The 15,939-nt window shown below is 39.0% G+C and overlaps 1 protein-coding gene across 1 annotated transcript in view; it reads right to left on the bottom strand.

The window, feature by feature from the left end:
• CHMP2B (charged multivesicular body protein 2B) overlaps window positions 1-13,111 on the bottom strand; it is a 29,059-nt gene extending 15,948 nt beyond the window's left edge. The window contains exon 1 of the mRNA XM_060099801.1: window positions 12,825-13,111. Within this exon, the coding sequence (XP_059955784.1) occupies window positions 12,825-12,858 (34 nt within the window). The 5' untranslated portion in view covers window positions 12,859-13,111. The remainder of the gene's footprint in view (window positions 1-12,824) is intronic.
• Window positions 13,112-15,939: the final 2,828 nt, after the last annotated feature.

Genomic DNA, 15,939 nt, shown 5'->3' with positions numbered 1-15,939 from the left:
CAAATAACTAATTACACTGAGTAATAGGCATTATACTAAGTGCTTCACAACAACCCCCAAAGGTAGGTACTATTATCTCACTTGTTTCAGAGGGGGGAATTGATATTTGGTGAGGTAATCTGCCCAAGGGAGAAAAAGTGGTAGGATTCACATACAGCCATTCTGATTCCAAGGCCTCTGATTTTAAATATGCTATTACACTGTGAAACTTTTAGGAAAACAAAAAGTAAAGTTATCAGAGACATAATCCTTATAAATATAGATCCATATCAATAAAAATACTGTTATAACAGAATGTAAAACATTTCATGTCATTATATAGAATATAACTAATCAACTACAATGACTTTCTGAATAAAAGTTAAAATAAGATGCCAGAGCTCCTATATCCTACATACAAGACATCTATTTCTCCTCCTTTACTTACTCTGTTTCTCAATGAAGTTATCTTGGTGGACATCTCATGCTCAGGATTTACTAAGAACACATTCTGTATGTTCCTTAAATATAAGAATATGAAACCATAAAATATATGGGAGGTGAAAAGAGAGGGAGCTCTCTCCCTCCACCAACTTTCTTCTGGATGGGAAACGTGTTTCATGTAAAAAAGAGTGAAGGAGATATTCTATAGACAAATATATTGGGGAAATGTTCAAGTTGGAAAAAAAATAAACCGATTTCTTTGCTTCAAGGCTTCTAAGACCATTTAACATAAGAATATACATTGTCAATCTTTAAGGGGAGAATATGTGATAGATTGTTTCCCAAATTTATTAAGCCAAGGATCCCTTTTGAGAAATCTCTATTAAAATTTCTCAGATACAAATGTTTCATGGAGCATTGGTTGCGATCCTATTCTAAAATAACATGACTTATTGGTTTGCTAGGGCTATCATAACAAACACCACAGACTGAGTGCTTAAACAACGAACATTTATTTTCTCCTAGTTCTGGAGGCTGTAAATCCAAGATTAAGGTGCTGGCAGGGTTGGTTTTTCCTGAGCCCTCTCTCCTTGGCATGAAGATGTCCACCTTCTTGTTGTGTCCTCACATGGCCTTTTATCTGTATGTGCCCATCCCTGGTATCTCTTCCTCTTCTTATAGGGACACCAGTCCTATTGGATTAGGGCTCCACCCTCATGATCTCATTTAACCTTAATAATCTCCCTAAAGACCCTATCTCCAAATACAGTCACATTAGGAGTTGGGGCTACCAATTTTAAGGGGACATAATTAGGTCCACAACACATGATATTTTTCCTCTGACATCTACAGATTCATACTAAACAAAATAACAAAGAAAGCTCTCATTTCCCCTTTCAAAACAGTCATCAGCCTTTTCATCCTCAACGTTTAAACCCTCCAAATTTTTATCTTTTGGTCTTAGTTCCCTATTTTGCCCAAGGCAATGGATTGGTATGAAAACATTCACCACTTTTCCTACTATTTCAATAGAAAATACGCCCTAAATTTAAAACTATGAAATTACAAATGAATTTTTAGAGTACAGCCCCTTTGTATACTAAAAACTCCCTGAACTCAACTAGGATAAGATGAAATATTAAAATAATGATGACGGTCTCCTAAAGTTACAAAAGTACTGGGCTGAAAGAGAAGTCACTATATTGATAAGTTGAATTGTGACCAGGTAATTGACACAGTGCAAAGCACTGTGAAACACTACTGAAAGCCTTGACTGCTAAGATCTAGAATGTTATCCACATACATTTTTTTCATTACTTGGGTGGCATAATGAAAAATACATTATTTGGTCTTTAGCTTGAGTTCCTGGCACAAAGGTCCTAAATCCCTTGGAATTTCCTAAGTGATAGAAACATCTTTTGACTCAGAGAGGGGTACACCTAGATAGCTTCAGGATGGGGCTGGTTACCAGAAAGTCCAAATATTTGATTAGAAGGTGGGGAATTTCAGCCCCATCCCTCAGGGGAGGGGAGTGGGGCCAGAGGTTGGGTTATAATAACTCTTGATCAAAGAGATTGGAAGAGCTTCTGGGTTCGTGAACATATTGATGTTCTAGGAAGGTAACATGTCCAGAGAGTGCAGAGAAGCTCTGAGCTGCACCCCTCACCCCACCCCCCTGCATAATAACTTGCTTCCATTTGGCTGTTCCTGAGTTGCATCCTTATAATAAAATGATACTACTAAGTAAAGCACTTTCCTGAATTATGAGTTGTTCTAGTGAATTACCAAACCTGAAGAGGAAGTTGTGGTGACACTAGAATTTATAGCTGGTCGGTCAGAAGTACTGGTGGTAATCTAGGACTGTGACTGGCCTCTTAAGTGCAGACAGTCATGTGGACAGAGCCCTTAACCTGTGGTGTGCGGTCTGTGCTAACTCCAGACAGTTAGTGTTAGGATTGAACTGAACTGCTGCAGACACCCAATTGGTGTCAGAGAATCAGAGTAAAGAACAGATATAGCCATCTTTCTTGAAAAACAAGTATGACATGAAATTTTAACAAAACATAATTTAAATAGTTTGACTTCACTTTTCTTAATTTTATGTAACTATGTGTACCATAACTGTCACTGTATATAAGAGAAGGGAAATAAAAAAAAATTAACTACTGCATATTCCACAGCCTGTTGTTAATAGACCTATTAATATTTAAACAGTTCTAGGCTATAAACCAAGAGCATCTAATGTTATACTAAAACAGAGTCATAACACTTTAAAACCTATTAAGGTAAGTAGGAAAAGACAGTAAAATATTTTTTCATATGAGATGATAGGTATATCTTATAAAACAAATTACTCTTTAATTTTCTTTAAAAACAATCCATACACTAAACCCCCAGTTGGTCTTCTAGATAATTCAGAAGGAATAACATGAGAAAGATTCTGAGACAATTTTAATGTTTTTAAGGCCAAGTTTATTTCCAATCATATTTATTTCTTAGTAGGTCTGATTGATTCCTAAGTTTACAAGCTCTTTAAGAGCAAGGAACACATTTTATTTTATTTACCTATCTGTATTCCCATTTTACTTCGTGTCAACAACTATACCGATATATTAGTTAACAGTAATCTAAGGCAGCACAAACATATATATCAAAATGTAAAAGGATTTGCCTTATAGTCATAATTTAACACATTTCTTTAAAAATGTATAATAAAATCTATTGGTTATCAAGAAAGATGGCTGATAATTTAACAAATTATCATAGTAAAATCTGAACTACGATAGATACCTTTCTACAATGGAAAAATGTAACACTGAAATAATCAGATGTTTCTCTTATAATTTTTTGCTGTCCCCTTTTTTCATTCTGAGTTATGACCATGACAGAAATATGTGCAAGTACTGCTGACCTAGGAGAGAAGGAGCGCTTGGCTCTGCCTATCCTGTGCTTCCCTGTCCATCCCCTGTTTCCTCTTCTAGTCAAGAGCACTCCCTGAACTCTCATACGCCAGCACTTCTTCTACCTCATGGGGCATTGTGAAGTGTTTCGTAACAGGTGGCTATAGGGAACTTGCACACTGTGAAAATACATGGGAATGCCCGTGGTGTGCTCTCTCTGTTACCATTTGGTGAGGTCCAAAGGGTCTGGGAACTCCCCCATCCACCACCTTCTCCTCACCCACACCCAGCACAACACTGAGAAAAAGCCACTCAGGCCCGCTCCACTCTGGGCACTAAAGCCTGTCTCAAGCATTTCAGGCTCTTTTTACTGAACAAAAGAAGGCATGCATACATTACAGTGATAAGATCACTGAGGTAAATTTTGGACTTAAGAAGATACAGACAGAAAAGCTCATTCTGTACTCTTTGGTTATGAGCCAATAAGGCCTATCTGCTTACAGAAAAAAAAAAAAAGAAAGAAAAAAGCCAAAAAATAAAAAAATAAAATCTAAAAGGGCCTCCCATGCGGTGTAGCTCACTAGAATTCTCTACTGGGATTTGAGGCCAAGCCCCAACTTGAATTATGGCTGTTCTTCTAGACCCTGCTCACTTACATGCTATTTGCACATCTGAGGATTAAAGCAAAAAGTGGTTGCCAACTGCAAATACGGACATTCATTAATTTGTGAGCAATATCCTCTAAAGTGCCTATCTTTTGAGAAAAGGGAGGGGGCCTGTCTCAAGCTTTCCGGATAGTTCAGGATTACTGCCCTATGAGCGCTAAGGCACAACTCACCGACTGTACCACTCAGATGGATTCAAGCTGGTCTCTTAGACAGCATCCGCATACCATGTACTGGGTTTGCTGCTTTACTATAAGGTCATGATGGACTTTTTAATCTAATATATTTTTTCTGCTTTTAAATGTATTTTTTCAGAGAAAAATCATTTTGATTTATGCAACTTTATTGCCTACCAATTATCCTGAATCTAATGATCACATGGATTGAGAAAGGATCACAAAATGCTCCCACATCCTGCTTTACCATCTCCATTAACTGGGTTTTGGAGATCAAGATCCAAAAGGAAAGTGAGCTTCCTCTTCATATTTCATGTGCTAGTTCTACAAGCTAGTATCAGTGGAAATAGTGGGTACTGTGGCACTGGTATAGTGGGATAATGGATATTAGATAAACCCTGATCATAGCTATGAACAGAAGAGCTGGGAGTGTGAGTTCAGCTAAAGCAGTCATGGTGGAGCTCAAATGAACAATAAAGGGGGATGGGGGTCCTGGCCATTTGGGGCTATACCATTTTCTTAGGTTGATGAGGAGAAAAAAACTGCAAAAATGCTCCAAACTCAAAGGTTAAGGGGTAAGAAACAAATACTAAAGGCCAGTAACCAGAAAATACCGGCTCTAAAAACCAAATTTACTCAGAGGCAGAAGGACAATGACAATGAGAGAGTGGCTGAAGAGAAATCAGAATTTGATATGCAAAGCAAACTTGTTTCTCAGGCTTTGGACATGATATATGAGAAATCAGGGAGAAAAGGTATCAGCTTAATTAACCAGTTTTAAACACATGAAAAAGTAAAAACAAAAATAAATAAACTATAGGAGACAGAAAGGACATTAGAGAATCATGCCAACAGCTTTACTCTATACATAGATCCACTTAAGAACAAGGTTGAAGTTGAAAAACTCAGCAGGACTCACTTGGGAGGAAGAGGTAGAATACTAAGAAGAGAATAGGAGTCTAGCCCTAAGGTAGGATAAAAGGAAGCAATACGGAATGTTTTTGCCCCCACCAGTAAAGTCTCAAAAGTCACTCAAGCCCTGAGGAATTCATTGAAATGAATTTGTTCATTATTATTAAAATATCAGTGTTTTCAAGAGCTGAAGGAAGGTTTTGAGGTGTCAGCTGTTGGCACATCTTTGGGTCTCATGTGGTTCTCAAAGACACAGCCTTTGGCATCATCAATAACAGCTTCGGAAAACTGTCAAAGGGCAGTTTTCAGCTTAGATAAGTAAGGGAATGAGGGAATGATCCTTTGAAAGAACAGTCTCACAGATATATGGATGGACTTGAAGGTAGAAAATGGTAGCATGAAAAGAAATACCAGTCTTGGTATCATGCTTGGGATGGAGAAATACAGAGGAAAGATATTTTCCTACAGAAATATCTGTTCCTAGGCTTCTAAAAGGGCCTCCTGCCTCGCTGTTCTCTATGCCTAGGACGCTCGCGTACCAGATCATCACATGACTATTTCTTCTCAACATTCTGTTTTTCCCTCAAATGCCACATAAGTAGGGAAATCTTTTTTCATCACCCAGGTAACTCTTCCCCACACACAAACAACAACAACAAAAACAGCAATAATGGATTGGGGGGGGCGGCAATAGAGGAAATTTTGAATTTCATTCCATATTAAATAATGCTATTTTATACTATTAAAATTTTTGAGAGTCATAATGGCATTGTGGTTATACAGGTGAACATCCTATTCTTGGGAAATATTTGGTGGACTATTCAGAGATAGTTTCATTATGTGTATAACTTACCCTAAACAGTTCAACAAGAACCCACATGTGTGTATGTAAGTACATATAAAGACATACACGCATAGAGGAGGGAGAGAGCGGGCAAATGTGGCATAATGTTAATAATTGGTGCATTTAGGCAGTGCGAATATGGGTGTTCATTGAATACTGTCACTTCAGCTTTTCTGTAGATTTGAAATTGCTCAAAATAAAAAGAGAATAGTCTACATTCCTAAAAACAAACAAATAAATAAATAAAGTATGGAGAATTTTTGCTCAGAAAAATGCTCAGAAGAGAGAACGGTGCTCCTGAATCCCTTATTCAATTATTTTTCTTTGGTGTGCCAAACATTTAGGGACCAAACAGAAAGTAATTTGAGTTTTTAAATATTCAAAATAATAATCACTCTGGGAACACACAACGCGCTAGGAAAGATCTGGGTACTTATTGTAGGCAGCACCATAAGAATTTTGTATTTTACTTGGAAGAAAGCAGAATGTTTCTGAAGGGGATCTAATTTATATAGATGGTAAATTTTATTCCTTCTTGAGCTATAAAAAATGTGGCATCACAACTAACTCTTGACAGATTTATCCAACTTAGTCAAAACTTCACAGGTTCTGAACTGTGGAAAACTAGCATACATGGATACCAACCCAATGAGGCAAAACCCAAGAAGCTTTGTTCCTCTACTGTCAGTAACATTCCTCAAATTATCTCTAAACTTGTACTAAGGTTCGACGTGAGTGGCGATAATATGGATGTAGACTATAGTAAGCTCTGGATACTGGGAACACAACTTTTGGTTAGTAAATGCTACTATTTTGGAATTTACTCTTTAAGTTCTAAACTGCTGCAGTTATTTTCATTTATGCTGAAGACTCTCTGCAACCTTGAAAATGTGGAATGAAGGAAAAACTTAGAAAAAGCATAATCCAACTTTGGAAGTGCGTGAGGATCTACTTTGGTGCTGGCGAACGCAAATCGGGAAGCAGATGGGGGGAACACAAGGAGTGAGGCATTTAACATAATCTGAGGTGGCGTCAAAGAAGAATTTCTAGAAAAAGAAAAAACCTGAGACAGTTCAAGTAAGCTAGAGGAAGAAAAAAAAAGAATTCTATGCATAAAGTCATCATAATTTAAAATATGTCAGAGTGAGAAAGAGTATGGTATATACAGATGAATATGAGAAGTGTTCTTGGAGAGTAAAATGACATGACTAGAAAGGAAGACAAGGACCAGATCAAGCAGGGCCATACATACCTTATTAAAGAGCATTCACTTGATCCTTTTAGTGCTAGAGACTCAATAAATGGATATATACTTAGGAGTAGCATAGTAAGATTTGGATTTCATATAAATCAATCACACAGGCAACTTTGTATTGAGTTGGCCAAAAAGTGTCTTTGGTTTTTCAGTAAAAATAAAAGACACATTTTTCATTTTCACCGAGAACTTTATTGAACAACGTATTCACCATTTTGTTCCACTACCTTCTGCCATTTTTCAGGTAACTTCATAATTCCATCTTCCCAAAACTTCTTATTTTTTTGAGAAAAGAACTGTTCCAGGTGCCTTTTACAGTCCAGGGAATTGAAATTTTTTCCATTAAGAGAATTTTGTAAAGACTGAAATAAATGGAAATCCGAAGGTGAAATGTATGGTGAATACGGCGGATGAGTCAGAACTTCCCAGCCAAGCTGTAAAGGTTTTTGCCTGGTCATCAAAGTAACATGCAGTCTAGCATTATCTTGATAGAAGATTATGCGTTTTCTGTTGACTAATTCTGGATGCTTTTTGTCGATTGCTGCTTTCAGTTAAGTCTAATTGGGAGCAGTACTTGTGGGAATTAATCGTTTTGTTTTCCAGAAGGAGCTCATAATAGAGGACTCCCTTCCAATCCCACCATATACACATCACCTTCTTTGGATGAAGACTGACCTTTGGTGTGGCTGGTGGTGGTTCATTTCGCTTGCCCCATGATCTCTTCCATTCCAGTAGCCAATCACATGCAGAAATACAGTCAAGAAGCTTTTTTTCACTAAACTTATGTGGAACCCAAACATCAAAGTGATTCACATAACCAAGCTGGGGCAATGGATTTTCAACGCTTGATTTGGATATTTTGAGCATGTTGGCTATCTCCCGTGTGGTATAACATTGATTGTTCTCAATTAATGTCTTGATTTGATCCCTATCAACTTCAACTGGTCTACCGGACCATGGAGCATCGTCCAGCAGTAAATCTCCATCAGGAAACTTTGCAAACCACTTTTGACACGTTTGATCAGTCACAGCACCTTCTCTATATGCTGCACAAATCATTTTTTGCATTTCAGTTGCGTTTTTACCTTTCTTGAAATAATAAAACATAATATGCCGAAAATGTTGTTTTTTCTTCCATCTTCAATATTAAAATGGCTACACAAAAATTCACCAATTTTGATAAGTCTTTTTTTAAATGCACGCTGATATGACAGCCATTACATACAATCTAACAAAATTGTTTCGAATGAAGTTAAAGACAACTAAGTGCTACTAGAGCCATCTTACAGAAAAAAACAAACAAACCTTTTGGCCAACCCAATAGATTGATTTAAAGGCTATGAAATTACAGGAAAGAAACACAGAAAAGTGATGTAGTAAAGTGTAAGATAAATGGGATCTGAATAAGAGCAAGGAAGATCATATGTGCCAAACATTTAAGAGGCAAAAGGAACAGGACTTGGTAATTAATTGAAGGTAGAGGGCAAAATCAAGAACTGTCAAACACTAGAAGAGGAGAACCCAGTAAAGGAACTGACTTGAAGGAGATGGTGATGAATTCTGTTTGGGATCTGTTTTAATTTGAGGTATTTGGGACATCAAGGCAGAGATACTTAGCAAACAATTGGATATATTGGTCTGAAACTCAGAAAAATATATCTAGAGATACACAATTGGGATCCATCAGCACTTGGGTTATATCTAAAATAATAAGAGTTTAGATAAGATCATGTAGGGAGAGTGCACAATTAGAATAGTGGTAGTTCAAGATGGAACCAAGAAAAATACTAACATTTAAAGGGCAGGTTCAAATAAGAAAGGAAGAAAGGAGGAAAGGAGGGAAGAAAGAAGGAAGGAAGAAAGAAAGGAAAAAAGAAAGAAAAACATAAAAGAAAAAAGAAAAAGAGTAGTCAGAAGAATTTGAGGAAAATTAAGACAGTGTTATGTCATGCAAGCTGAAAGAAAATTTCAAGGAAGAAATTATTGTCAAAATCAAATGCAAAACATAAGCCCAAGAGATGATCACTAAAAAATGACCACTGGATTTGGTGATCTAGAAGTCACTGATGATCTTAGCAAGATCTCATTCATTACATGAGATGTAAAACAAACTACTGTACAATGGGAGGCATCAGAGAAGTAAAGAAGTGAAGATAGGAGACATCACCACTCCTTTGAGAGGTTTCGATGAAGAGCAAAAACAGACTGGAAAATATTTCCTAAGAAAATGCTGGGTTAAGGGAGAGTCAGGAAAAGGAGGGTTGCTTCCAGTTCTACCACCATTAGAAATTAAAGTTCCAATACTAATTCTGAGAGAAAAGATTCTGGCTCACAGACAAAAGGTAGGTGTACATGGTACCTACCAAAAGCTGAGAATTCCATGTACTTAGCAAGAACAGCAAAATTAAACTGTGCCACAGGCTCTCCAATAAGAAGAAATAACAATGATAATACCCAAAGAGATGAGGTCCTGGCTCTGCTGTAGGCCCGTACCCAAGACGGCCCGTACCCAAGTTAATTTAGTAGCTGTGTGATCTTGGGCAAGTTACTTAGTCCTTTGCCTCTCAGTTTCCTCATCTATAAAGTGGGGATAATAATAGTACTTATAGGTTTTGTACGAAATAAGATACTAATACAAAATGCTAACAGTGCTGGCTTAGAGTAATACCTCAAATTTGTCTTTGTTGAGGATAACAGACAAAAAGTATATAGTGCCTAAAGAACTTCACTTATTTTTATTTATTTATTTATTTATTTTTGTAGTACTTGGGCCTCTCACTGTTGTGGCCTCTCCCGTTGCGGAGCACAGGCTATGGACACGCAGGCTCCACGGCCATGGCTCACGGGCCCAGCCGCTCCGCGGCATGTGGGATCTTCCCGGACCGGGGCACAAACCTGTGTCCCCTGCATCGTCAAGCAGACTGTCTACTGCTGCGCCACCAGGGAAGCCCAAGAACTTCACTTTTTAAGAGGCATATTTAGTTGTGCATTCATGACAAGTCCTCATGGCATCCTGATTCACAGGTTCATAATTAGCTTCAATAAATAGGTCACCATTAGTCCACTTAGGAAAAAAACAAAAGAAAAACAAAACAAACAAAAAAAAAACTGTAGATAAACACATTGCCATATATATGCCTTATATATATGTGTATATCTTATACATCAGTAAAAGTACTCAACTGTAATTTCAAATTCAAAAGAATCTCTTCTTTAGCATTGAGGTACAATTCTCATTAATTTTTGTAACGAAGTATACACTGCAGAGACTTGTTCATCTTTATGTCAAAAATGAATTAAACATAACTCTGAATAGTAATAAGTGCTCTAATGTTGTTTCCCTTTTTAATTTACATGTGCAGTGTTCTTTAATGATATAGTATGCAACTCTTCTAGCCAATCCAAAGACAAAAAGATTCAATTATTCTCCAGCTCTATAAGCAGTTACATATTTTCCTTTTATATCAGAATTTCATTACTGCTGAAACAGATAAAAAGACAGCATACAGTAAAAGATCTTGTGATCAATAATCAACGAGTCTAAGGATCTGGGAGAAATGCATAAGAATACATTTAATTTCATAATATATAGCCTCATTATTGCTAAGAAGAATGCTGTCACCTTTTAAACAAAACACCTTATTTTTGATAAAACAAAGAATAAAAAACATCAGTAAATCTCTAGATCAAAATAATGAAAGTACAGATCGACAGTTAAGATGTCATTAAGTGATCTGAATTGACATGATAATTTAAGAAAACATCAAGTATGCAGTTTGGTAGTTATAGTAAATGTACACAGTGGCCAAATTTATATTCAGAAATTTCATACACAGATCTTTAAGACAGTAGTATAGTTCCTTCCAAAAGTCCTTAGGATCTTTTTCTCGCAAATAAGTCTATTTAGCAAAAACATTATTTCTTGGATGAATTAACCCAACTTCAAATAAATAGACAGTTAAACACCCTCACTGCACATCCTCATTGTCTTTTTTTTTTCTGCTCTATACTTCAAGTACAATAGTCACTAGATTGCCAAAAGCACCAGGAAGCACAGCACTGAAAATATAGAACTGATATTCATGTCTTTGTAAATATTGGACAGATATCAAGCAATTAAAGCTAGGATGTTTGGCTTTTAATGTTAATTTTTAAAATTTAATTCATAACATCACAGTAAGAAAGGTGCAACCCTTTTCCTCTGTTTAGTAAATTCTCACTCTATGAAACTGAAACAAAAAAAATGAACCTTTTTCCCCCCTGGAGTACTATACAATGACTGAAAATCATATTACTGGTATTGAAACACTGAAAAGCTAAAGTGCCATGTTAAAGATTAAGTAGGAGTCTCAGGTAAAACACACATAAAACTCATTTCACATAATTGTATTACTTCCTATCCCAACTTGGTAGTTATTTCAGGTGTAGTAAGTGGTATTTCTCAGTTAATAAAAGGTCAATTTCACCCACTTAGAATAAGCAAAAATATTGTTATGCTCTGTGATAAATTAGGGGTAAAATGACATTATGTATTGAAGTAAAGGGTGTGGTGGCAGGGTAAAGATGATGTTTTTGTCATCCTCCACAAAATAATTGTGCTGACATTGGAAAAGTCACTACAAAGGAATGAAGGAGTTACCCCAGGTCTGGACTGAGCACCCTGTTTGTACCAATCACTGTCTAGCTACCACTGCTCCTTTTGTAGCAGAGTTAGACCCTTACAAAGAAGTGATTCTTCGACTGAACCAGCAACAACCTAGATTCAACATGTAATGAGAAACACGATTTTTAAATAACTTGAATGAATTTGATTCCTAGTAGAGTCAATGAAAGTATCAAGACTAATTAAACAGTTATATAAACACATATTACAGTCATTCCTTATAAATACCCATTTGTATATTCCTGTACATTCACTTTTCTCCCCTTAACATGACATTGAGCTAAATGTCTGAAGCAATGCAGTATCTTAAAATGTAAACTTCTATGCAGATAATGCATACCATATCTCTTTACATAGCAGAAGATAATCATAAGGGAGAAAAACCTCCTATGAAAACTAAATCCAGGCACTTCCCCTGGATTTCTTTAATTTTTCTACCGGTGTCAGTCAAGAAGCATTTTTTTTTTTCACGTCTCTATTGATGGGGTGTTCCTAGGGCAAGACCGGCCCGTACCCAAGTTCATTTTGTAACAGTAGCCTATTACACCCTCCCCCACCTCAACACAGGTTTCCGGTTGGGATGCCCAGAAGTAGTACGGCTCCAAACTGAAGGAGCAGTAAACCAAGCAGGGGAAACCAATATAAAGTTCATCAAATCACCAACTCTAATGACACTCAAGGGCCAGCCGCATCCTGCCTCCTTGGATGCTCAGGATCCCGCTAAAGGAGAAACCTGGGGGCGGGGCTGTTAAGGACTACGTTATCAGAGAGAGGAAGCCAGACTGCCCAGGTGAGGTTGAGGTGGGGCGAGTCAGAAGAGATAGGCAAACAGAAAAGTGACGCACGAGGTAGGTCAAGTGGTCACCTGTGGGGCCACTTGATCCAGCCCCGCCCCCTGGGACAGCAACAAGAATCGCGGCCGGAAGCCCCCAAAATACGCCGGGAAAAGACAGAGCTGGGCCCCTTCGGCCCGGCCTGGAACTCACCATCCACGGTTTTCTTCTTGAAGAGGGACGCCATGGTCAGGGACCGCGCCCGGGCAGCCCGGCTCGGCCCGGTCCGGCCCGCGACTGGGAAAGGACCGGAGGGAAAGGACAGGCCTTTGGAGGGCTCGGGATGGCGGAGCGGATGGGCGAGAGAAGAGGGCGGGGTCTCCAGACAGGACCCGCGGAGGGCGGGTATCCACGAACCCTGCCGCGGCGGAGTTGCCCTCAGCTCAGGTGACCGCGAACTAAGACACTTTTTGGAGAAGTCACTTCCAGGCAGCGCCTGCGCGATCTGCGCGCGCGTCTGCGTACTGCGGCGCCTGAAGCTGCAGCCGCTGCCCTCACTTCAGCTGCTGCCCGCTCTCCCGCCTGCAGCGTCCCGGTGTGGCGAATCATGCGAGGCTAGAGGCGGTAGCAGTGCGTGGGAGACTGCGGGCGGTGTCATGTGGCTTCTAGGTGCGGGTTCCGTGCTGAATGCTGACAGAGATGAGCCTTACTTAGCGCTCTTCTTGCCCTGGAGAAGCTGGAAGTAGGGGTGTCCCCAGAATCCTAGGACAAGCGTGGGTCGTCCTGGAACCAGTTGATTTACGACCATCCCCTTGCTGTCTGTATCAAGGCATTCATAAGTGCAGGGGCTGGTGTTAATGCTGAGGTCCGAGCCCCGGTGGTATTTGTATTTGTATCGGGAGTTCACGCTCTTTTGGGCCCTGACTCGCTCAGCGGTCTCTCCGACGCCACCCACGCAGCCCCCTGCCGGACCCGAGGCGCTCACTGCGGCCCTGAGCCCGAGGCTCTGACCACAACGTGTGGGTCTCCGGGGATCCGGTTTCTAGGCTTGGGAGTGGCGGGGGAGGAAGGGAATGGGGAGCAGCTTCCTTAAGGCAACATTTTTTATTTAATGTTCTTGGCTGGAAACATGAAAAAAGAAATCCATACACATTTGTTGTATACCTGTTTAAATGTCTCCAACTCTATTTCTTTAATATCTCAATTTCTTGTAATTGCTCAAGAAAAATTTATGGCTACACTGTGAACCTATTAGAATACTACATACCTGTACATTGGTATTCACTGTGGAAAAAAGCTCCATATTATGTGAAAGGAAAAGCATAATGAATTATTTCAAGAATCCTTCTGTGTATAAGTGTAAATATGGAATATACTGTCTTTGGATCAAGACCTTGAGTTCATCGTTCATTTTGTGTGTGTGTGTCTCTCTTTCTGTGTTTACACATCTCTGTTTAATGTATTATTTTGCTTTTTGGAATCTTAATTTTGCTTTGAACTTTTTTCTCCCAATCTATTAGTGCTTTAAGCAGCACTGCCTTCCACAGGATGAAAATCATGGTACCTTTTTTACAAAGATGTGATTTATGATAGGAAGACACCTCAATAATAGTATCAGTATTATCAGTCACCTCTGGCTTTAAGAATCATGACTCAAGGGTTTTTAAGTATTTGGGGTAGTCAGACTTTCCTTCCCCATTTTTCCGCCTCTTGAGACATCAAAGGCCTCAGGGCCACTGATCATCCCGCTGTTGCTGCTAAAATTTAGCTAAGAGTCTGCTCATGAAAACTTTCTCAGAATAACATAGCAGTATGCAAGGAGTAATTATATTACTCCTTCTCAAGTTATTTGAGATATTGTGGGAAGGTGAAGAAGTAAGGAAACAGAAAAAAACAAAAAACAAAAAACAAAAACCTAAGCAGGAAACAGCTTCTGCCCCGAAGTCCAGGCCTTTCTTGGGGTAAGCTCTATAGCAAAAAGGCTGTTTGCCCTGGCTGCCTGTTGTAATGAATAGCATTGAACTGTGCTTGAGTGCCTGAGAGGCAATAAGCTGTGATGTGTCTAGTGATCGTATTCCTCCCTGCTGCACTCACCCTTGTTTTATTACCCCCACACAATCCCCCCCCCCCACTGACCCAATTGTAACAGTTGGGAAAATGCCAAAATACTTAGCAACCATATGGAAGACCCTCCAAAAGTGCACAGCGGGAGCTAAAGGCAGGGCTTCCTCATTACAATAAAGACAAAATAGAAATATGCAGTATTTAAGCTCAGCACTCAAATAGTTTAATTCTCCCCTGGTTTGAAGCAGGCTGATATGCAGCTGATAAGCAAACTGGCATCCATTCTGATTAGTTGCTGGCCAAACTACGGGTTTATATTTTGTAGATCACTCCTTATTGAAGGGCATGTACACTTAAATATAACTGAGACTTAGGACACCAAGGTGCCATAAATTAGAATACAATGGTATTTTTCATTTGTTCAAAACCACCATCATCGCATACAAACTCACTGAATCAACAAGACATAGATATAAGCATAGTGGATAGAGAAGATGTTTTAATGTTATTCTTTTTAAACCTCATTAAGAAATAATGAACTAATATCCTATGGTCATTATGACCCAATAATAGTCTTCCAAACTGCTCAGGCAGTGAAAAATATATTTGTTATATACCTAATGACACATACCATGTTTTGTGTGAAGAAACAAATACAGTTCCTCCATCATTTTCTCTTACCCGCCTTCCTACCAGGTTTTTCATCTTTTATCATTTACTTGTTACTCTCTGACACGAATTCCGGTATGTGGGATTTTTTCCCACACGAAGCCGTTCTCCAGCACCAGCTGGGTGTCCTACGACTCAACTCAATTCCGACACCATCTACGCAGAGATATAGCATCAGATCTACAGCATAAGGGCTCAGTCCCAAAAGATTATCCTCACTTCAGGTGCCAGTTGCAAGTCCAGGTTGTTACCTGTGCTTCTGACCAACCATCCATAAATCAGAGGTTCCTATGATCCCCCCTCCTTGGGTTTAATTAATTTGTTAGATTATCTCGCAAAACTCAGGAAACCAGTTTATTCACTAGACTACCAGTTTATTACAAAGGATATTAAAGGAATCCACAGCCAGATGAAGAGATACATAGGGCCAGGTCCTGAATGTGGGTTCTTTTGTCTCCATGGAGTTTGGGACCCAGACACAGTGGCATGTGAATGTGTTCTGGTTCACCAACCTGGAAGCTCCCTAAACCCAGACCTTTTGGGTTTTTATGGAGCCTTCCTTACATAGGCATGGTTGATTAAATCATTGACCCAT

The sequence above is a fragment of the Mesoplodon densirostris genome, chromosome 5, assembly GCF_025265405.1.
Source record: "Mesoplodon densirostris isolate mMesDen1 chromosome 5, mMesDen1 primary haplotype, whole genome shotgun sequence".
Taxonomy (NCBI): domain Eukaryota; kingdom Metazoa; phylum Chordata; class Mammalia; order Artiodactyla; family Ziphiidae; genus Mesoplodon; species Mesoplodon densirostris.
This window is presented reverse-complemented; position numbering and strand designations above follow the sequence as displayed.